Genomic DNA, 24,631 nt, shown 5'->3' on the forward strand with positions numbered 1-24,631 from the left:
GACTTTCAGCTCAGTTGGAACAGGGGCTGGGATCTGGCACAGTAAGAGCCTTTCTTCACAACCACCCGGAGATGTTCCCTCTGTTTTACACTCCCAACGTCCTTTAGTCTGCTCATTGCAGCAATGGTCTTCTGCTGGGGCCACGCACCAGGGCCCCTTCCCTGCAATCATAGGGCCCACATCCAAGCACCAGGTCTTTCTCCGAGTTGAGGGAAATATGGGTCAGGGTGCAAATGGCTAAAGTGGAAGAATATTTTTAAGTGAAAATTTTATTGCTGGCGGTTTTATGATTATTGTATTCGTTATTACTGTATTTGATGTACTTTTATTTTGATTGGTTTATGATTGTACTCTGCTTTGATGATTTTGATGGCAAGTGGAATATCAAATTTTAAAAGCACATACATACAAATCATTGATTGATAACTCACTCTCTCCTCCCAAGGGGAGGTGAACACTGCCTCTGAGGCACTCCCAGCCCTAGCTGACCCAGGAACAGATGAGCTGAGCTTGGAATTAAACTCAAGTCCCTCTGCATGACATTAAGCCACCAGGTTCACTCAGTTTTCAATTGTAAAGGCACTAGGGACTAACTGTGCTGGTCCATCTGTTCACGTACATGTATGGAAGAGGCTTTCACATCATAAAACAGATTTAAGGAACCACGCCAGTAAATACGGCTACCTCCCATCATTATTGCTCTACCTCCCTATGCCCCCTCTACTCTTTGACTACGAGATGCTTTTAGTTACTAAAGTATTAAGCAGAAGGATACAGCAAGCAGACAAACTCTCCTTGCTTAGTTCTCCGAATGGCCCTGCAATATCACAGTCCACATGCAAGATCTGTTGAACACTGAGAAAGCAGAGAATAGTGCAGGTGTGGTTTCTGCTTGGGTGTTCGCAGCAAGCCATGCGGAAAAAGGCGCATTATCCAAGCCCGGTGAGCTCAGTACCGGCGCCGGGTTCTTCTGATGTACTGCAGACCAGAGCTGATCGAGTGCTCTGCATCCCTCTCTCGGCAGCTGCAGCTCTCGTCCCAGAAACGGATCACAGAAGCAGGACACGGCAATAAGCTCTACTAAGAAAAATGAGGAGACACAGACAGCGCGAGGGCTGCGTTACAGGGGCGAGGGTGTGCACTCACCATTCACATGCCATGCGGTGTGAAGCCGCAGCGCCTGGGATGGAAGGGAAACGTCTCTGCGCTTTATCGCACTGAAGGTTTTATTTGGATGTGAGCAACAGGTCCGACCGGTTTCCAGAGGGAAGGAGCCCTGAGGAAAATCTCCTTCTGTCAGAACAGGCAGGACCCGACGCTTTCACACCAGCACAGGCCTCAAAAGTCTCTGCTGCCAAATCTTGCAATCAATTACAAGGAGCAGCCACATTTTATCAGCAGACAGCTGCCTGTAGCTCCTGCACTAGCACTGCAGCTGCTACTTCGCTTTTGCTCTCTGGTTCCAGCTACAAAAAACCCCCAAAGAAAACCTCTGTGCTTTAATTAAAAAAAAAAAAAAAAAATGGAATGATTCACTGTAAACAAATTTCCATTAAGCAAGAGTCACCAGAGGAAATGGAAAAATAACTGTATATATTTTTTTTCTTACAGTGAAACCAGACAGCTGTCTATCACTGTGATAGCAGAGAGCTGCTCCTGCAGCCGCGCTCTACTACCAACAGCCTAAACTGAGGAAACATCAGAGGAGCACATCACCGTTTCTGCCTCTCCAGTTCTGACCTACCACCACTCCTGCATAGCTTCTCCTTGCCGCTCTGCTCTTCCATCTGTTGCTATTGATTTTCTAGCTGCAAAGTCATAATGTGAGCCACTCGGTGATCTTTTGCATCCCACGGATCGTTCTACAGACTTGGTATCCAAACATTTTTCTTGCCCTGCTACAGATGCAACTTGGTCTCTCTTACTTCCAACTCTTTGCCTGCAGTACTTGATGGCCTTCCACATCCGCTCAGCCTGTCCTGCAGTGTCTGAGCATCCGCACTGCTCTCTTAACGCAGCTGGGGCGCCTTACAACCCCCTCAACGGCAGGCGGCAGGGAGCACCAATTCATTGAGGAGCAAACTGCGTTACATACATCTACTTCCAAATCCAAACACGTGCTCTCTAAACTCCTCCTCCTGTCGTGGGGGCTTCCCTGAATGCCATCTCCCCATCCCTATGGTACTGTGTCACCCCTTCAATCAGAACCTCAACGGTAAACCATGTGCAGGGACATCCAGCTGTCCTGCCACAACTAGCAAAGACGGGCCCAAGCAGGACACGAACGCATCTGCCCCAGAATAGTCTGCAGGGATGAAACCCGATACTGCTGACGACAGGTATCTGCTGCGGACCCGGAGTAAGGAAGTGGGATTTACAGAGTGCTGAGGTATATACTTACAGCTACTTTTGTGGTGCATGAGTAGTAAAGTAAACACATCCACACACACTATGGCTATGCTGTGCACAGGAAGTCTGGCACCAGGGCAGCTGAGGCACTCCTAGCCCTGCCCGTCCCACTGCCCACGCAGCAACAAGCTCAATGGTGTGTCTGTCCTGGAGCAAGGGGAGGGAAGGAGGGTCCGTGCCAGAGAAGAGTGGAAGAAAGCTGCAGACCCTACCTGTCGCCTGCAAAACCAGCTATGCTATAAAATGCATGATGCTATGTGCACGGAGGAAGAGAGAACAAAGCTGCAACAAGCACAGCCTGCAGAAGAAAGCTAACTTCAGTTCTGCAGTTCATGAACTGTAAAGGCGGGAATTACATCCTCTGCCTTCATAAGGAATTTACCTGGGGAAAATGGCCCTCCTGAAATGTGAAAAGCAGGCAAAGTTTCCCTAGCATGCAGACTTTTAGCCGGAATAGCCGCCATTAGAGAGCGGCGCTCTTGTGGCCATGTTCATGGCAGGGAGGTACAATAGAGCACATAGCTGGGATTTGCAAAACTACCTCCCTTATTTTATCCCGCCTGCCCACAACGTACACAGACTTTGCAGCCACTCATTTTCAAAAGGGAAAAGAGCCAGATTGGATAAGCTCTGAAAAGTAAACAATGAATGTGAGCTGAAGTAGCCCATGCACGCTGCTCAGAATGCTGGGAGTGCAAACGCACCCCTAATATGTATCTGTAATTTGGACCCAGCGGGGTATAAATGCTTTTAAAGACATAAAAAAGCCTCCCTCCCACTGGTTTACTGCAGCTTTTTCTATTTTACTTTTAATTCATCAATTTCTAACCAGCTGATAGTGAAAATGGGTGTGAGAGGCACTGGATGGGACTTGAGAAGTGAGACCGGCCCTGCTGGTTGCTGTCACAGCGCGAACCCTGACCCAGGTGGATCAATCGATATCCAAGTTCTCAAAAACAAATCCTATTGTGCGACTCGCTAAAGACCTGCAGCACTAGGTATGATGGGCTGGCTCCATCTTCAGACCTTGGGTTACTCTGAAAGTGTTAATGAGAAGAGACAAGGTGTGAGAAGGGTACGGCAGGGCGAGGAAACCCTGCAGCTCAGTGGCAGCTTCAGAGGGACTTTGTCTCACGCGTTCTTCCTTTACCAACAGATGCAGAAGTGAAGGAAACATCACACAGATGTCACGTTCATCAGAGAACGAGACAGAAAATGGGGCTTTCTGAAGCTAAGAAATACATAAAGTGCGATATGGAAAGAGTTGCATCTGTTCAAAATGTCCTGCTCTGTTCAAAAATACAGAAATTTTGAGACCGAGACATTTGAAAAGATCCAAGCAATCTCACATTCTGAAATAATGGTAAAGTCGTCTCGGGCCTGTGTGGAGTCAGAAGAGGCTGTGGGAGGGGAGGGTCAATGCTGGCGGAGAGAAAACGTACGTAACTGAAAGAGACAAAGAGAGGAACCAGATCTCCTACCAAGGAAATCTGTGAGGCACAACGTGATGTAATGGAAGCTGATGGAAAGGGGTTTGGGAAGCGCACTGCAGTCTGGGAGAATTTTATTGCTTTTTTTATCACAGAAGGCCAAGAAAATACTAGAAACTTTTATTTTTTAAGTTGGGATGGAAGGGGGAAGAAAGGTCCGTTTCGGCCTGATTCTGTGACCAGGAATGTGCCGATTGTGCATTTGGGGCACAAGGGGTGCATGGTTTGAATGTGGAGGCTTAAAAATGAAAAAGCTTTGATGATGTGCGCTGCTTGACATAATTTAGGGGTAAGCTTCAACTTGTCTGCATTGGCACAAAGATCACGTATAAGTTTTAAAAATGTGCACGCTAGAAAGTCACCGATACTCGATGCTATAGTGCGCCTGTGCTTTCACTCTGCGACGCACCGCGGGTACAAAACTTTGTGTGGTTACTTGCACCGAATTTTCTGATGGTAGATTTCTGCTGGAAAAGTGCAAAGATCTGAAAATGTCATCTGCATGTGCATTTCTCCTTTCCTGAACTCAAGACGTTTCCAGAAATGCCCCCACTCAATACCACTGGAAGCCCACATGTGAACCCTTTGGCCATGCTGAAGGAGGGTGACTTTCAGGCAGTCAACGAACGTGGGAAAGATATTTTTTACCCATGTAAATTGCTTTGAGAATTAGCCTCAAATTCATTTTTTGGTGATTTTTTTTGTTACTTAATGTAATTCAAATATGTGATGTTGCTGTTCTGTCAATCAAACCAATATTATAAAAGAAAAACGACCTATTCAGCTTTCTGTATGCACCAAGCTACCATGACATGACGCCTTCTAAAAGAAAAAAAAAGGAATGCTGCTGGTGGTGTGCTAAGGATTCTGGAAGTAAATCCAGGCTGGGAACTGAGCCAGTAAAATGCTGAGGGAAATCTGTACCACAGTTCTGTTAGCTGGAGCACCGTCATGTTCTCGAAAACTTGCTCTCCTTTATCCACCAATAGCATTGTGCTCAGGAGAGCCATGCATTTCATAGGGTACCGTCCAACCACAGAAAAGGACCACTTGCTCTGCCCATACTGCCTATTTGTACCTGCCTGCTCTGCTGTTGCATATTTAGCTTGACCTGCAGACTTCTCCCACCCTCGTCCTATTGCTACCATCCCTTTGCCATGCATGTTAATTCTTCCATGAGCAGAGCTGCATTAAGACAGCATGCACCCATAGGCAATGGGGGCAGGGACCGTTGGTCTGACTCAGAATGGTACTTCTTATGTTCTTAAGGCTAGGCTCAAATTTAGGCATGGCAGCGGTGGTGATGCTCCAGCACCTATAGGAATTTGGTGCCGGAGGCAGTTGTCTATATTACCTATGCCTAAATCTGGGCTTGGCAATAAGAACATAAGATTTGCCATACTTGATCAGACCAAAAGGTCCATCAAGCCCAGTATCCTGTTTCCAGTAGTAGCCAGTCCAGGTCACAAGTACCTGGCAGGATCCCAAAAGTTCGACAGATTCCAAGCTGCTTATCCCAGGGATAAGCAGAGGATTTCTTCAAGTCCACCTTAATAGTTTTTGGACTTTTCTTCCAGGAACGTGTCCAAACCTTTTTTAAACCCAGCTACACTAATAGCTTTCACCATATCCTCTGGCAATGAATTTAAGTTCAATTATGCATTGAGTAAAAAATATTTTCTCCTACTTGAATTAAATGTATTACCCAATAATTTCATTAAATGTCCCCCTGGTCTTGATACTTTTTGAATGAATAAACAACTGATTCACATTTGCCTGTTATATTCCATTCATTATTTTATAGACCTCTATCGCATACTCCCTCAGCCGTCTCTTTTCCAAGCTGAAGAGCCCTAACCTCTTTAGCCTTTCTTTGCAGGGGAGCCTTTCCATGCCCTGTATCATTTTGGTTGCCCTTCTCTGTACCTTTCTGTCATACCTTTCTTAAAATGCAGTGACCAGAATTGCACACAGCCCTCATAGTAACATAGTAATGATGGCGGAAGAAGACCAAATGGTCCATCCAGTCTCCCCAGCAAGTTTGGGTAACAGCTACTCCATGCAGTTACCCCCATACCCAAGATGAGATCGCACCAAGGAGCAATACAGAGGCATTACGATATTCTCCATTCCTTTCCTAATAATCCCTAGCTTTCTTCGCCACCACTGCACACTGAGCAAAGGATTTCAATATATTATACGTGATGGTGCCTAAATCTTTTTTCCGAGTGGTGATTCCCAGTGTGGAACCTTGCATTGTGCAGTTGTAATTTGGGTTGCTTTTACCTACATGCATCACATTAAATGTCATCTCTCTCTGGGATACCCAGTTTCATCAGCAAATTTGATCACCTCACTCGTTGTTCCCATTTCTAGGTCATTAAAAAGCAGTGGTCCCAGAACAGATCCCTGGAGAACTCCACTATTCACCTTTCTCCATTGAGAAAATTGACCTACCCTCTGTTTTCTATCTTTTAACCAGTTCTCAATCCACAATAGCACATTGCCTCCTATCCCATGATTTTAATTTCCTCAAGAGTCTTTCAAGAGGGAATTTGTCAAATGCTTTCAGAAAATCCAGATACACTATATCAACTGGCTCACCTTTATCCACATGTTTATTCACAACTTCAAAAAAAATGTAGCAGATTGGTGAGGCAGGACTTTCCTTGTTGGCTTTGTCTCATGAAACTGTTTATCTATATGTTCAGTAATTTTGTTCTTTAAAATAATTTCAACCATTTTGCCCAGCACTGATGTCAGGCTCACAGGTCTGAGTTTCCTGGATCCCCTCTGGATCCCTTTTTAAAAATGGCCATTGGTTTGGTTCCCATCACCTCCACTGGAAGTTTGTTCCCGGCGTCACCCACTCCCTCAGTGCAGAAAGCACTCTCTCACATTCCTTTTGAGTTTTCCTCCCTCTATCTTCATACAATTGACCCTTTGTCTTTGAACTTTTCAGTCCATGTAAAATGCTGCCTTCTGGTACTCTGCTGAAGCCTCCTTAATATCTGAATGTTTGTATCATATCTCTCCTCTTTCCCTTCTTTCTTCTGGACAGGACACCTCAGCTCCCTCACTCTCTCTGTGTATGGCTTACAGTGCAGGCCAGGCTCTTTTTGGTGGCTCTCGTTTGACTTACCTCTGCCCTGTCAATGCCACTACAATGAATACCCAAATAGCACAACACAGAAAAACCCAAGGCTGATAATTCATTTAAATACCAGATGAACGCAAAAAGGTACAGCAATAAACAGAGTGGAACAAACCAACCCAGCTCATTTACCTTGCTGAGCTTGGAGTGTAGCTCACCTCTGGAGTTTGTATGGCTGTCTTTGCAGAGGATAGGAGGTTCGAGCACTTAAATGTGTTTATTGAGCCTTCTACAGGACTTGTGAAATGTACATGGCATGAATTAATGGCACCTCAGATAGCGTAGAGAATTTCTTCCATATGCAAGCACCAAGTCTTAGCTCATATGCAGAGTATGTTCTTAACCCCTTGAGAGCTCACCTTGCAGTATTCATCTATGGGTATCAGCCGCTTCACTGCCACGTCTCGGATATGACTCCGTCGGAAGAGGATCTTCCCTGTCGAATAACACACTATTAATAACGCTATCTGTGTAAGGAAAAAAAATCAACTTTCTAATCTTGGCCCCATAGTGGCAGTAACTCAACAGCAGCAACATCTGCCTTGTCAGTTGAAGGTTGGTAAAAGAAGACCGCATGGCAGACCCAAGCACATTCCCCCCCCCAACCCCCCTCCCTCACCCCCTTCATCATAGGATGGGAGTTGCTTCCCTGATGTGCCGGGTAATGCAGGGAGACTACAATATCACCAACCTGCTGGCACCTTTCTGTACAAAAACTGCAAAGCAAAGAAGCTGACATCTTTAGAGCAGGCACTTTATATTTTAGGTAATTCAAGCCGTCATTCAGAAACCATTTTTTTTCATTCTAATGAATTTCAGAGTTAATATCAGTGCATTCATTTTTTGAAAGCTTCTCCTATTTAGACGCTAGCACACTGGGGAGCTGCTGTGTGGACTCCCATCAGGACTTCACACAGCTACTACCAGCTTAGAGAAGACAAATTTCAAATTATCTGAGTGCAATGTCCACGTGTACCTTCTACCTAACTGTCACCTGGAACGAACGTGGGTACCTTCCACCCAACTTTCATGGGTACCTTCTGCCTAACCTTTACATAGAAAGTCTGTGCGTATTTCTACTTAACCTTCACGGGAAAAATCTGTCTGAACTTTCTACCCAACCTTCATGGGGAAAGTCCACCTGTACCTTCTACCTAACCATCACCTGGTATCAACGCGGGTGCCTTCTACCCAACCTCATGGGGAAAGTCCTCCTGTATCTTCTAACTAACCTTCACAGGATAAGACCGCCTGTACTGTCTACTATCCTTCATGGGTAAAATCCGCTTATACCTTCTACCTAATCTTCACGGGGAACGTCTGCCAGTACTTTCTACCTAACCTTCATGGGTAAAGTGTAAAGTCCACCTGTATTCGCCCTTTGAAAACAGCCCACAGGTACAAAGTACCTGTAAATTATACTTTCTCTGGAAAATAACCTGCAGGGATTTGAAAACACAACCAAAGTGCATTATTTTCTGATCCTGCCCAAAACTCACTTGTGGGAATGCCTCTCTCTCCCCCCGAATGCAGCTGGAAGCATGTGCATGGCAAAACAGTGTGCAGACTATCACCTGCATTTGGAAGGGTGCAATTTTCAAAACTGACTTTATAGCCAGGGGAATAGATTTTTACCTATGCAGATGCCTTTGCAAACTGTCCTCCAAAAGCATGAACACAGCATGAATAGACGAAGAAAGGGCGGAGAAGAGATTTAAAGTGGGGGATGAAAGTTGATATTCAGCAGGCCATTCAGTAGAAAAGTTACCCGGATATTCAATGGATGCGTTCTTCTAAATATGCTCAGATAAAGTGATCTGGGTAACTTTAGCACAGGGATAAGGTTAGCCAAATATCAGTGTTTATCAATTAAACATTTAACTATGCCCCAGGAATGAATGGCTGCATCACTGCCTCCTTTTTATCTGGGTAAATTTGTGTGGGTTAACAAATTATCCAGATAAAATTTAGCTGGAGAGCTGCGGGGGGAGGTTTGATCTGGATAATTTAAAAAGTTAACAGGACAAACACCACCAAAAGCGCCATCTTTATTTGAAAAAAAATATGGAAAAAATGGCTATACGAAGCCAAACTAGATTACAGAGGGGAAACAACAGAATGAGCCCACAGGAAAGTCGAGATTCCAAGCAATCCAGCTGGTGGTGCAGCTCTAACCATTTGCTCATGACTGATGGAGATGGGGCATAGGATGACCACACAGCTGAGAGGCTGAGTACAACGCAACCAATAAGGAAATGAACAATATAGACTCAGAGAGCATGTGAAGTCCGGCTGGCTTATTTAACAGCTTTTGTCCCATTTACTGGGCAACGCCAGGACAGACTGGTTTGTCAAACAATCAAAACACTGTAGACCCCTCAATCCTTTTTACAGTAGTTGTTATTTACGGATTCCTGAGTGATTGGTAGCAGTGGTGGGATTGGAATCCAAGTCTCCAGTTTGGAGGAGATTGTGCTCTGACCACCAAAATTGTGTTGCCAATCTGACGATGGGCCATTCTTGCCCTTTCAGCCAAGACTAAGACTGTGTGCAACACGGGAGATTAACAGGACCCAATGATATAATAACCATGCAAAGAAAGCCTCTCTGTGCAGCCAGGAGAGAAGAGAATGATACTGCATCTAGTGGACTCTCCTCTTCCCATGACCTCCTCTTACTACTTTTACCAATCTCATGAAATTATTTCTCACACGGAATCAAACAAAGGAAAGGATAATAATCTTCATTATCCAGGGTGGCCCGTGGAAAAGTAGCCTGCCTGCGTGGCACTGGTATTGAGGCGGGCTACTTTTCCATGGGCCACCCTGTAGAAACCACCACTCGTGCTGAGGTTCCTCCATCTAAAATAAATCCTCGCTGGACTCACGCTGGTTATTACCCATCTGTTACTCCATACAGTACTTGGGTCTGATTGATGGACAGTGATGTGGCTCCAAGCTCAAGAAGGAATTTACCTTCCACGAGAAAATTAAATTAGTCCTCCAACTAAAAAAAAACAACAAACACGTATTGTCCACTGCTTTTTTTTTTTTTTTTTTAATATGAATTTTTCTCTGGCTGCCTTTGGAATTGAATATTAATTTACTTAGCACCGAACGGACGGGCGGTAGATTGCAGCTGGCTTGAGATTCTGTGTCATTAGTCTAAATGATAACCTGATTAGGAAGCTCCTCTCTGGCAGACTGTGAATCACAGGACTGGAATACATTAGCAGCGTCCTCCTCGGCTGGATCACACACAAGACATCTGCCCAGATGTGCACGAGCACCCCCCCTTTTCCAAAATCTGGGAACTTCCTGAAATCCCAGAGCAACAAGACGGTTTCTGAAATGCGAGCACCTGGACAGATGTAGCTCCCGAGTGGCAGATCTCCCCCATTCTTGGATCCCGAAGCAACCAATTTCACAACCTGGGACTGTATCATCTAAAGACCATCATAGCACAGCACGGGACTGCCCTGCTTCATTACTGTTCTTAAATAACCTCTCTGTTAGGACTGCGGCATCTGGGGGCGCCCCCGTGATCTCCATGTTCTCCATCTCAGACAAAAGGCCAGAAAGGGCCCGTCCTCAGCTCACAACTCAAGAGTGAAAAGGCCATGGCCGCGGAATCAGCCTACGCTTTCAGCACAGCAGCATCCATCTTCGTTTTCCTGACAGGAAGAGGGGGCAGCGGTGCATAAGTGAAACATGATATGCACAATCCCTCATTAAAATGATATGATCAAACCAACTGAATCATCTTTCCCAAATTCTGCTCTCCTACACCCCCCACAAGGCAGCTTCAAGCTTCCCTTCTGTCCTGCCCGCCCCTGGCTTCAGCCAGGTAACATGCATGAGACTTCGTGCGTTCAGCTGCTCTGCCCCTAAAATATGGAACAAGTTACCTGTAACGCTGCGCAGGGTATCTTGCTACCTCTCCTTCTGGAGAGAAGTCGTAGCTTAGCTGTTTAACCCAGCCTTCCTCTGGACTCCACAACAGAGACTCATCCTGGTCCATCAGAAGTCTTCCTGATCGTGAATTCCACAACGTTCACCCGTTTCCAGGGGATCTCTATCCAAACAGTTCTTAGTAACTCTCATGCCGCTGGTGTCTAACTTACGTCTTAACTATATATGCAATTTATAGCCATGGCGCCCGCTTCCTTATTCCTACCTAACGTATCCCACTTCCTGTCTATGTATTTGTAATCTGTACATTATATACGTGTGTATCCACGGCTTCTGTACTCAGTGCCTTATTACTTCATGTAATCTGCTTTGGGCCTACCTTTAGAAAAAGGAGGAATATCAAAGGCTTATAAAAATAAATAAATAAATATTCAAAGTGCCCTCCATGAATGAATTTTCTAATTTCAGGTGTCCCAAGTACCTTCATCTCACGGAGGAGGGGAGCTTCAGCCTGTATCTCTCTTGCTCTCACTTTCTCTAGTGGAGGCCACGTCACGCTAATTCAAATGCCACGTAATGCGCTCAGGACAACAGCGGCTCCTTGATTTAGGCTCACGGACCATCTTTTAATTTATTGAAAGTGCATTTGTGAGAAAAATGGAAAAAAGCAGACTGAGCGCACTGGAATTACCAGGGATATTTCTGGAAGCAAATGAGCTCCTTGAATGCCTTATGTGGGGCAGAAACCAGCTCAGTTAGCACCTATTCTCCAGGTAAACAAGGAGAGAGGCACTTCCAGTGCTAGATCCCACAATCAGTTACTGCAGCTTCCTCAAAAATACCCCACCCCCCCGCCCATACTGCAAATAAACAATTAATATTCCATGTGTGTGCTGGTTGTGTTGCATCATTGCCCAATAATTCTGTACCTGATTTAAGAGTGACGGGAAAGGTTCAGCGTTTCCTTCCCTGCCAGCCTGCATGGAAACAGTTCCCAGGTCCCTAGGCTGACATTTCTTTCTTTAAGTCCGGCCCCGTAGTCATCATATAGGCTTTCCTTCCTGTCTGGGTCTATTTCTCTTCGCCTTTAAAGGCGCACGTTAGAAGCTGAACTTCCTGTCATAGTCTGCGCTTCACGGTGGGCTCGCTGAAGCCTTAAACAAGTCCTCAAACCTTTAAAAGAAGCCATCTCCTGACAGCCTGCCAATGGGCTATAAAAACCTCAAACAGGCAATGAATGCACTGCCAGTAAATCACTGAAGAGCCTGCCTAAGAAATCCACCAACCACGGTGCGGCATTTGGCTCCCATCCAGCTCATCTTGTCTGGAATTCTGCGCGCACTCCAGACAGCTCGGGCCGACGGCACAGTGATGAGAAAAGCATCAGATCCCTGCCTGCAGGAGGCATCGCTGTCTGACTTTCAGGGCAATGCCGTTCCCGCCATCAGGGGGCCTGCTCCTCCAGCTGAGCCCGAAAAGGGCCTGGCGCCCTGCCAGGGAGGAAAAGCTGCCGCGCACCAGTCCAAACCTTACAGAGCAAAGGAGCTTTCCAACGCTATTTGCTCCTTGGTAGGGTGTGGAGAGCGCTGCTGTGTCGCTCGGTACACACGCGCGTGCATCTCTCTCACCTTACACTCGCTGCACTGAAAGCCCTAGGATGACGGAAAGCCGGGCGCTGGGTTTCGCTAAGCGAGTCACATTTATGTTTTACAGGTTTCATCCTTACTGGCCTCGTGCCCTATGCTGCTTTCTTGGGGACCCCTGGAGCAGTGTTTTCTGGGGCACTCCAAAGATTTTCCACTGAAAGAGAATGAAATTCCCTACAGCTTAGCCACAAGCAGAGGCCAAGGGGGGAAAAGCTTCAATCAGCAATAGCCGCGCCTCGGATAAACCTCATTGGCTACGATACTGCCAGGAAGAGAGTTGTGATAGGCTGCTGCTGGCTGAAGATGGCCGGACCAGGGCGAGAGGGCAAGCGCGGGTCTGGAAGGCAGCCACAGAAATAATCACAGCTCTCAAACACGTACATTTCCCAAGCAAAGTCCTTAAATTACAGAGCTGGTTCTCATTCCCAGCCAGTCTTTAAGAAACCTCTTATTCTAGAGCACAGCAGCAGCAGAGAGGGCAAGCTATAGGTGCAGAAGCCGAAATAAAACCTTTTCCCAAGTGCAGTTTCATCGTGTTGGGTTGTCGGGTCTCCGGGCACAGGCCATGTTATGCCCTCACACCACACCCCATACCTGTGCATCTTTGCAATCCAAAAATTGTCCACCTGTAACTTAAACTCCAAGGTTCTGCATGTGGTCTTTTCGGGGTGAGTGACCTGCTGTGCTGTAGCATTTCACGCCATCTGGTTTAATGAGTTCTCTGGGTGGAAATGTCGCAGCGGCTTTCAGGGATGAGAGTCTCCTTGGTCAGATGCATGAAGTGGGTGGGAGACAAAGGGGCTCTCCCTCTGACGAGCTGGAGGTGTGCGGGTTGGCAGTGAGAAGGGGGGTCTCGCTCTGTGTTGAAGTTTAGCTCATACTGGAGCACTGCACACTGCACACTCGCCCTCTGCCTCTCGCGCTGACCCCAGAAAGGACAGAATCTCATCAGTCGGAAGAGCCGAAGCAGGGCCTCTGAAGACGCCGCTCTATCCCTGTATCTTCCTCGCAAACAAGGCATTAAGGACCTTTTTTTTTTTTAGTGGATTGATTCTGATTATATTTTACAGAATTACATACATCTGCTATAAATCTGCGAGAAGCTAAAATGGTTTGTAGCAGCAGAAGGAATCTGATTATTAATCTGCTCCCCTGGAGCTGCAGTCTTAAGAGAGGAGAATGACTTCATGTGTGGGTCTCTCTCTGTCTCTCTCGCTCTCTCTCTGTCTCTCTCTCTCTATCAGCTGCAGGGAGCAGCCTGTTGCTCCCTAGCATGGTCCGTAACAGGGGACCCAACAAGAAAGCCTCCAGTCCTCGTCACAACTAGAATTTCAAGTAAAGGGAAGCCCACAGCAAGCAGGGCAAAGAGACCCTGCTTAGCACAGGAGGAGGAGGAGATCATTAGCAGGAGAGGCAAGCACAGAAATCAGATGCGCACTGTCCAGCGAGGGAACTACGCTAAGCCCTGCCCCATGGCCTTTCTTAGTGTCCCATACGGAGAAATTAAGAAATTTCTCTCACTTTAGCATCCCCATTGTGACAGAATACACCCCACAAACACGAGCTTCCAGCACAAACCGAAACCAGCCCTACTGGAGCAGCTGTGCCACGAGCCTTCGCTTCCTTCAACTATTCCCCCCCCCCCCCAAAACCCACACACAGACTTTAAACATGCCCATCCCCCACTCTATCCGGCTCAAGCTCTGCAGTGGCCACAATCCTTCAGCCAGGGGCCACAGCCTGTGACTCCCTCTGGCACTCACAGCATCCCCAGTCCCGGCCGGCTCGGGAACGGATTCTGCATCCTAGGCAAGGCAGCAGCTCACAGCGCCGCCACTGGGTCTGCCCTCGGACTGTAGACAAATTAAATAGAAAGCAGGTGAAAGGCCAGCGCAGGCCTTTTGGTTAGTGATTACTGATAAGCAGCACTTTGTCTGAGAGCCCAGTCTTCGGCAAGCACAAACTTGCAGCACAGAATATAAACCACATGGGTGTGCAGCAGAGGGGGAGTGTGCAGTATCCAATTACCAGGCAGTTAACCGCACATTCCTGGGATCAAAGTGTTTAACCTGGAGGCGAGGACCCCATGGGTCCCTCTGTAGCTTGTAAAGTGATGAACAAGCACTTCAAAGCAGCCTTGTACAGGAATTTCACAGAATGCCACACGGCAGCGCAAAGGCTGTGCCTGGAAGAGAAGGCTTTCTCCTGATTCCAAGTTATAAATGCCCCATGAACTGAGAAACTGCTAAAGCAAGGAGTTTTCAGTCCAGCTACTAAGAAATTCTTGCTTTTGTGGTCAGATTCTGTTACTCCATGTTCCAAAGACCCAGAGGTGATCAGGCACTAATAAATCAAATGCAGCGGCGGTCCAGCAGACACAAGAACACAAGATGTGCCACGCTGGGTCAGACCAAAGGTCCAGTGAGCCCTGCATCCCATCACAGACACTGGCGAATCGGGTCACTAGGAAGACACAAGAACACAAGATGTGCCACGCTGGGTCAGACCAAAGGTCCAGTGAGCCCTGCATCCCATCACAGACACTGGCGAATCGGGTCACTAGGAAGACACAAGAACACAAGATGTACCTCGCTGGGTCAGACCAAAGGTCTAGTGAGCCCTGCATCCCATCACAGACACTGGCAAATCGGGTCACTAGGAAGACACAAGATGTGCCACGCTGGGATAGACCAAAGGTCCAGTGAGCCCTGCATCCCATCACAGACACTGGCGAATCGGGTCACTAGGAAGACACAAGAACACAAGATGTGCCTCGCTGGGTCAGACCAAATGTCCAGTGAGCCCTGCATCCCATCACAGACACTGGCAAATCGGGTCACTAGGAAGACACAAGAACACAAGATGTGCCACGCTGGGTCAGACCAAAGGTCCAGTGAGCCCTGCATCCCATCACAGACACTGGCGAATTGGGTCACTAGGAAGACACAAGAACACAAGATGTACCTTGCTGGGTTAGACCAAAGGTCCAGTGAGCCCTGCATCCCATTACAGACACTGGCAAATCGGGTCACTAGGAAGACACAAGAACACAAGATGTACCTCGCTGGGTTAGACCAAAGGTCCAGTGAGCCCTGCATCCCATCACAGATACTGGCAAATCGGGTCACTAGGAAGACACAAGAACACAAGATGTACCTCGCTGGGTCAGACCAAAGGTCCAGTGAGCCCTGCATCCCATCACAGACACTGGCAAATCGGGTCACTAGGAAGACACAAGAACACAAGATGTGCCTCGCTGGGTCAGACCAAATGTCCAGTGAGCCCTGCATCCCATCACAGACACTGGCAAATCGGGTCACTAGGAAGACACAAGAACACAAGATATGCCACGCTGGGTCAGACCAAAGGTCCAGTGAGCCCTGCATCCCATCACAGACACTGGCGAATTGGGTCACTAGGAAGACACAAGAACACAAGATGTACCTCGCTGGGTTAGACCAAAGGTCCAGTGAGCCCTGCATCCCATCACAGACACTGGCAAATCGGGTCACTAGGAAGACACAAGAACACAAGATGTACCTCGCTGGGTCAGACCAAAGGTCCAGTGAGCCCTGCATCCCATCACAGACACTGGCAAATCGGGTCACTAGGAAGACACAAGATGTGCCACGCTGGGATAGACCAAAGGTCCAGTGAGCCCTGCATCCCATCACAGACACTGGCGAATCGGGTCACTAGGAAGACACAAGAACACAAGATGTGCCTCACTGGGTCAGACCAAATGTCCAGTGAGCCCTGCATCCCATCACAGACACTGGCAAATCAGGTCACTAGGAAGACACAAGAACACAAGATGTGCCACACTGGGTGAGCCCTGCATCCCATCACAGACACTGGCGAATCTGGTCACTAGGAAGACACAAGAACACAAGATGTGCCACACTGGGTGAGCCCTGCATCCCATCACAGACACTGGCGAATCTGGTCACTAGGAAGACACAAGAACACAAGATGTGCCACGCTGGGTTAGACCAAATGTCCAGTGAGCCCTGCATCCCATCACAGACACTGGCGAATCTGGTCACTAGGAAGACACAAGAACACAAGATGTGCCACGCTGGGTTAGACCAAAGGGCCAGTGAGCCCTGCATCCCATCACAGACACTGGCCAATCCGGGTCACTAGGAAGTACCCAGCAGATTCCAAAGAGGAAATCCATTCCTTGTTCTCACTCCCAGGGATAAGCTGTGGCTAATAATGTTCTATGGACTTTTTCTCCAGGAACGTGTCCAAATCCCTTTTAAATTCAGCTATGCTAGATGCCTTGACTACATCCTCCAGCAACAAATTCCACGGTTTAATTGTGTGTTGAGTGAAAAAACACATTCTCTGATTTGTTTTAAACCTTCTATTTCTTATTTCACGAAGTGTTGCCTAGTCCTAGTACTTACTGTCTGAAAGGGTCAATAACCGTTCCTAGTAACTTCCTTCACCCCAGTCGTGCTGTTCTAAATCTCCGTCATATCCCCTTCTCCAAGCTGACGAGCCCTGAGCTGCTCAGCCTCTCTTCATAGAGGAACCTTTCCGTCCCCTTTCTCTGTACCTCTTTCAGTTCTGTTTTATCTTTTCTGAAATGGGAAGAGCAGAACTGCGTACGATGCTCCAGGTGGGGACCTGGAAAAAGCTGGGTTGTGACACTAACATAAGAACCGCGTAGCGACGATAATGTTGTAGCTGAGCTTTCACGGCCACAAGGCGACAGCTGAAATGAAGAACAAGTGCCTTGCCCAACACCCGTGCATCAGGCTTTTATTGCTCCAGTAAGACGCATCACAATCCGCAAAGCCTAAAGCAAGCTGCAGACGTTCAGGCCTATGACAAGCTCTGGGCCTTCTAAACCTTTCCCTGTAGGGTCATTCTGTACTGAATTTTTTTTTTTTTTATCACTTCCAATCACAATTTCCCTTCCAAATACTTCTAACTCCAGCTGCCTGCTGGGCTTCCATGCAATGAAAAACAGTCTCTGAGAACAATGCGAATCTTACACAGCAAGGAAAGTCATCTCTAGACAGCCCCAGTGGTCCCCCAAAATCCCTTTCCTTGGCTTGGCTTACAAAGGTTCCTTGTATTCCAGCATTCTCTGTTGCACAATGTGAAGGGACAGATTTTCTCCCCAGAATATGCAGTGCAGGGCTCAGCTGAAGCTCCTCAGAAGGGCTCGAGCCTGCTTTCCGTCTCTTTCACTCACTGAATGAACGTGGGTCATCAAGGTCAAAGAAGGGACACGAGCTCTGAGCACGAGAAATGGGCTGCGTCTCAGCGCTACACAGATGTCGTAGAGGGAAAAAAAAAAAAAAAGCAAAAGAATAAATCGTATAAGTGGCTTCCGTTTTGGGGAGAGAAGTGGGAACTGTTAATAAAAGTATTCATTAAAGGCAGTCTGATGTATGTTTTATATTTAAGACAAACTTCTTCTTAAATGACCATCGTAATAGGCATCATCGTGAATGCTACATGCACGATATATTCATCAGCCTTAGGTCATTAAAACTCAGTCCTGTATCTTGACTACCACCCCCCGAGCAGGAAGGAACTGCTAGCTCACAACATAGATCTGTGTCAGGTATTCAAGACCAAAACACCAGCATCAGATACAGTACTCCAAGCTGAGGTTATTACATTTGCTGAAACCTTGTTAACACAATACAGGACTTCCGCACTGTCTTACAAACACTGATATTTTCAAACTTAGACTACTGCAACTCCCTTTTACTAGGCCTACCATCAAGTCTATTAAAACCACTACAGTTACTTCAAAATGCCTCTGAAGACTCTTTCTAGGGACATTTGAACACATCACCCTCTCACTGATTGCTCTGCACAATCCAGAATTCATTGTAAAGTATCATCTCTAATCTTCAATATCATCAACAATATTAACCCATGTTTATTAGGCGTGACAATTCAACACTACACACCAGAGACACCTAAGATCACAAAACAAAGGACTCCTAATGGTACCTTCCACTCACAACATACACCTAACACATATAAGAGACCGAATGCTTTCCATAGCAGGCCCCAAGTTGTGGAACTGACTTCCAGAGTCAATAAGTCAGATAACAGAAAGAATTAAAAGCGTGAACTGAAAACATGGCTCTTTAGAAAAGTATACAATTTAACGTAAAAGACCAATACGCAGATAACAGCTACATCAATACCAGGGATAATGTTAATGGAGTAAGCAATAAGTAATGAATGATGTGAAGTGTATTGTTAGTAGGATTAGAACTTGTATTTACTGTTAGGTCGACCAAGAAAATGCATGAATATGGACTAGATTATATAGTAGCTAGTGTGATATCCTAGAATATTTATGATTATGAACTAGAATACGTTTATGCTGTGGTGTTGAACTAGAAGGTGAATGTTGATCGTTGATCATGAATATGAAAACGGATATTTTAAACCATTGTGATCTTCTTAATAAGAACATAAGAACATAAGAAAATGCCATACTGGGTCAGACCAAGTGTCCATCAAGCCCAGCATCCTGTTTCCAACAGTGGCCAATCCAGGCCATAAGAACCTGGCAAGTACCCAATAACTAATTCTATTCCATGTTACCATTGCAAATGGCAGTGGCTATTCTCTAAGTGAACTTAATAGCAGGTAATGGACTTCTCCTCCAAGAACTTATCCAATCCTTTTTTAAACACAGCTATACTAACTGCACTAACTACATCCTCTGGCAACAAATTCCAGAGTTTAATTGTGCGTTGAGTAAAAAAGAACTTTCTCTGATTAGTTTTAAATGTGCCCCATGCTAACTTCATGGATTACCCCCTAGTCTTTCTATTATCCGAAAGAGTAAATAACCGATTCACATCTACCCGTTCTAGACCTCTCATGATTTTAAACATCTCTATCATATCCCCCCTCAGCCGTCTCTTCTCCAAGCTGTAAAGTCCTAACCTCTTTAGTCTTTCCTCATAGGGGAGCTGTTCCATTCCCCTTATCATTTTGGTAGCCCTTCTCTGTACCTTCTCCATCGCAATTATATCTTTTTTGAGATGCGGTGACCAGAATTGTACACAGTATTCAAGGTGCGGTCTCACCATGGAGCGATACAGAGGCATTATGATATTTTCCATTTTATTTACCATTCCCTTTCTAATAATTCCCAACATTCTGTTTGTTTTTTTGACTGTCGCAGCACACTGAACCGATGATTTCAATGTGTTATCCACTATGACACCTAGATCTCTTTCTTGGGTTGTAGCACCTAATATGGAACCCAACATTGTGTAATTACAGCATGGGCTATTTTTCCCTATAAGCATCACCTTGCACTTATCCACATTAAATTTCATCTGCCATATGGATGCCCAATTTTCCAGTCTCACAAGGTCTTCCTGCGAATTTATCACAATCTGCTTGTGATTTAACTACTCTGAACAATTTTGTGTCTTCTGCATATTTGATTATCTCTTTTGGACCGATGGTATATAAAAAGGCCTAAATAAATAACAAACTATGCTTATGGAAGATATTCTGGAATTCTTAGCCTTTAATGATACAGAGGATGTTTCTCCAGGGACTTTATGGGAATCTTTAAAGGCAGGAGTATGGGGCAAGTTGATTTCTCGAGCTTCATTTCTTAAAAAAAGAAAGGGATCTGAAACGGATACATCTTCTGGAGAAGAAAGCAAAAACTAGAGCTGAGCCGTAACAGAACTCCAGAGATTCATAAATTACATAAGCTGGAAGAGGCTAGAAGGGAACTAAAAGAATTAGATATTGCTAAGGTGGCCTTTCAGCTAGATCTGCTAAACGAAAACATTTTGAGTTTGGTAATAAAGCTGGACATTTGTTAGCTAGAAGACTGAAAGAGATGAATTCATAGTCTCATATCACTAAGATTCGGGCTAAATCAGGGAAATTTGTATATTCTCCTGATTAAATCAGTAAACAATTTATTCAGTTCTATGAGGAGTTATATGACATGGATAAGTCGGTACTTTTACAAGATATTGCTCAATATCTAGACACTATACTATAGACTTACTGGGAGTTCCTGAAGTGCTAAGAGACTTTCTGAATGAAGAGATTTCATCTGGTGAAGTTTTTCAAACTACCAAAGAACTGAATGTGGGCAAGTTGCCAGGCCTTGATGGCTACACAGCTAAGTTCTATAAGATATTCTGTGCAGTACTCACGCAGCCCTTGCTCAATATGTTTAATGCCTTGCAGGCGGGGATACTATTTTGCCCACTGCCAACACAACCGGTATAACTATTCTTGCAAAGGAGGGAAGAGACCATATGTTATGTGGATCTTACCGGCCTATGCGTGCAAGTTATAAAATGGCTGCGTCCCTGGGCGCAGGCTGACATATGTGTGCCAATGTGCACCTGTGCGCCATTTTGAAAGTTACCATCCAAGTGCAGTAGAGCAAACCTAAGACTGTTCGGATCACTTTGGATTTCTGTAGTATATTGGAAAGTCTGAATAGTGCACATCTTAAGGAGCGCCAAAGCTTTCTTAACTTCCAGTACCACTGGCATGTACCTCACAGTAACAGATAAAACTACCTAAAGCAGTACGCAACAGAAGCCCACATTCCCTGATGCCAAAGAACAGGCATGGTTGCAAACTGAACAAAGCTTAGAAACACATGGGCAGCTATATTTAAAATGGATTCTCTATAATTATTCTGAAATTTATTTACACTTCTGTAACTATTACTGAGAAATATGGGATGAAAACATTAGTTGGATTTCTTAGCAAGAAGAGGAGGCCATGGCAGAAGGTCTCACTTAGATGTGATGAAAACTGAGCAAGCAGGAGATAGAACGGCAAGAAATGACAAGCCCATAGCCCAAACGTCAACATCTTAGGTAGGTCCAAAGCATGAGCAAATCCCCCTCCACTAGCAAATTAACTCAATCTTAGGACCCTTCATTTCCAGGAAAATAATCTTAGGGTTTACAAAATCAATTAGTCTATTTCTATTAATGTTTACCCTAATTTTGTAACAATCCGAAGAAAATGTGACTGACCAGAGTTCCCTCCACCCTCATAAAGAGTCGTCCAGTACAATCCCTGGTCCTCGTTTCCTGCCGCATCCCCACACAGGAGGAGATGTTGCGCACTGTATCATCCTTCTGTTCACTAAAAAAAACAAACCTTATTTATCCAGAAGACTGACTACTTGTTTTTTGAACTGATTTTTTATCGCCTTTTGATGTTATACTAAAACACTGATGAATTCCTTGGGAAACAAAGAGCCTTGCTCATCTTCCATGAGCTCTCTTGAAAGTGATTAAAGGCTGCTCTGGCTGCCCCTTAGCAGTGGTCTGCCCTGCCATGCGGAGGGATTTTGGTTCGATTCCCAGCCCATGTCTTCTGATCCCCAGGTCAGCTGGGGCTGGGAATGCTGCAGAGGGCAGCGCTCGCTGTCCTTAGGAAGGAGGGAATCAGGGTCATTGTGCAATAGTGACACCTAGTGGTCAGATTTATTGGCCATGATCAGAGGCTTCTGGCAGGAGCCCTGGAGAGTGGCCCCCGACCGAGGACCATTGCTGCAATGATTGAACTAAGTGTTCATTGGGAGGGGATATAAAATAGGGGGTGACAAATCCTCGGTTAATTGCAAATGAAGTTCTCTTGTATCCTGACCTTGTCCTGGGGGCTCTGACTGAACAAACTGTCAGGCCAAAAAAAACAAAACAAAACAAAAAACTGAAAAAAGGTTAGAAAAAGTTTTTCTTTCCCTGTGTGCCAATGAGAAACCTTCCCACATTACATTATCAGCATCTAGATCACGTCTGATCAGTGTGACTTCATGTACTCTGCTCTGCCAGGCCTTAATTATTTTGATGGACTTTTTCCCCTAATCTGCCTGAAGCAGGAAGAGTTCACGGTCACTGCAGCTCTCAGCTATGGGATTTGGATCCTGCAAAATGCTGGCACAGCTTCAGTGTGGGCTGTGCAGGGGAGCAATCCATCACTGACTGATACTGGGCAGAAGTATTGCAGAGCGCACAACCCGCCAACCCCCAACTAGCAAACAATAACCGGCAAGACCATTGCCGAAGCAGCTCAGAGCCATCCCATAAGAGCAGGGAGAAGCCTGAATGAGACATCAGCCTGTGTAATGCTAACAGGGACCACGTGTGCCCTCCAGATGGGGAACGGGCTGCTGTACAGTCGGCATACTCCTGCGTGGCCCAGCTCTTAGACTGAAGACTTCACAAGGCCGGCCCTCCATCGGAATAAAGATAAACAGACTTAGGCTTTTCTCCTAACCGGAGCAGAAACACAAGCACCGTACTCCAGAAATAGCAGCATTGTGGTGGGAAACCAGAGGGCCATTCATTAGTGGACGGCAGCCAAGATTTGAGTTTTGAAGCCCTGCCCTCTGGCAGCTTGGCTTTCCCTTGCTGTAACCTCGGCTTCAGCTTTGTCCTGCTGATTCTGCAAAAGCGATTGAATTTGTAGAGATGGCTGGCAGGAGAACAAGTGACGTCACCTGAAACCTCCCATTCACCCAGCTCACACGTTTCCGCTTCTCCTGAGCACAGGGGATGAAGGTTCATTCACAGGTGAGGGTCTTAGACTTCAGGAAAACTGACTTTGTTAATATGGGGGAAGCACCTGAAGGATTCACTAGCTGGATGGGAAAATCTAGCGGAAGCAGAGCAGCAGTGGAGATATCATAAGAACAAAGTAATAAAAAAAAAAAAAAGAGGAATAAGAAGCCATTATGTTTTTCTAAAGAAGTAGCTGAAAGGGTAGGGAAAATCAGATTAGCGTTCACAAACTACCTAAGATCACAGAAAGAGGAAGACAGGAAACAATATCTGGAAAAGCAAGGAGAAGCTGGGAAAGTAGTCAGGAGTGCAAACATTCAAAGGTAAGAAAAAATAGCAAATACGGTAAAACGAGGGAATAAGACATGTTAGATATGTAATGATAGGAGGAAGTGCAGAAGTGGCATTGTGAGACTCAGAGGTGAAGGGGAGGAATTTGTACAGTCTGAGGAGGAAAAAGTGAAATTGCTTAACAAATATTTCTGTTCAGTGTTCACTGTGGAAGGCCCTGGAGCAGGACCACATAAAACAAATGCAAATAAGATTGGAAGTGAGGTAAACCTCAATCGATTTTCAAAACAGAGTGTTTGTGAGGAGCTAACTAAACTGAAAGTAGATAAGGTGACGGGGCCGAATGGGATTCATCCGAGGTTACTGAGGGAAGTTAGAGATGTCCTGGCAGCCCTGCTGGTGACCTTTTCAGTGCTTCCTTAGAGTCTGGAGTAGTCCCAGAGGTCTAGAAAAAGGCGGATGTGGTTCTTATTCATAAACGTGTAAGTAAGGAGGAGGCTGGGACTACAGGCCAGTGAGTCTGACCTCTGTGGGGAGCAAACTAATGGAATTGCTCGTAAAACAGAGGCGAGTGCAGCTTCTGGAATCCAATGGAGCGCAGGATCCGAGGAGCAGGGTTTTACCAAGGTTAGATCTTGTCAGACGAATCTGATCAATTTCTTTGATTGGGTGATCAAAGAGACTTGGATCAAGGAAGAGCATTAGATGTAATATATACTTGGATTTCAGTACGGCCTTTGACACAGTCCTGCATAGGAGATTTACAGTATAAACAAACTGTGCGCCCTTGGTATGGATCCTAGAGTGACTGACGGGGTTAGAAACGGGCTGAATGGGAGGTGACAAAGGGGAGTGGTAAATGGAGGCTTCTCTGAGGAGGGGGTTGTTACTAGCGCTGTGCCTCAGGGATCAGTCCTTGGACTGGTTCTTTTCAACATTTTCATGAGTGACACTGTGGAAGGGCTTCAGCAAAGCTATTAAAAATGCAGAGTAATGAATTTAGGATGCAAAAGCCCAAGGGAGAGAGGTACAGTATGGGGATGAAATTCTTCTAAGCAGGAAAGAAGAGTGGGATTCGGGGTGATTATATCTGATTTATTTATTGTATTTATATTCTACTTTTTGGCACTTTTTAAGGTGGTCAAACAGGTGGATAAAAGCGACAGTAAGAGCC

The 24,631-nt window shown here is 45.8% G+C and overlaps 1 protein-coding gene across 2 annotated transcripts in view; it reads right to left on the reverse strand.

Moving 5' to 3' along the window:
* The window catches only part of SH3PXD2B (SH3 and PX domains 2B), a 111,954-nt gene that overhangs the window by 44,912 nt on the left and 42,411 nt on the right, over positions 1-24,631 (reverse strand). For both annotated transcript variants that reach the window (XM_029583349.1, XM_029583350.1), the window contains exon 4: positions 7,413-7,489. In XM_029583349.1, the coding sequence (XP_029439209.1) occupies positions 7,413-7,489 (77 nt within the window). The remainder of the gene's footprint in view (positions 1-7,412; positions 7,490-24,631) is intronic.

The sequence above is a fragment of the Rhinatrema bivittatum genome, chromosome 18, assembly GCF_901001135.1.
Source record: "Rhinatrema bivittatum chromosome 18, aRhiBiv1.1, whole genome shotgun sequence".
NCBI lineage: Eukaryota > Metazoa > Chordata > Amphibia > Gymnophiona > Rhinatrematidae > Rhinatrema > Rhinatrema bivittatum.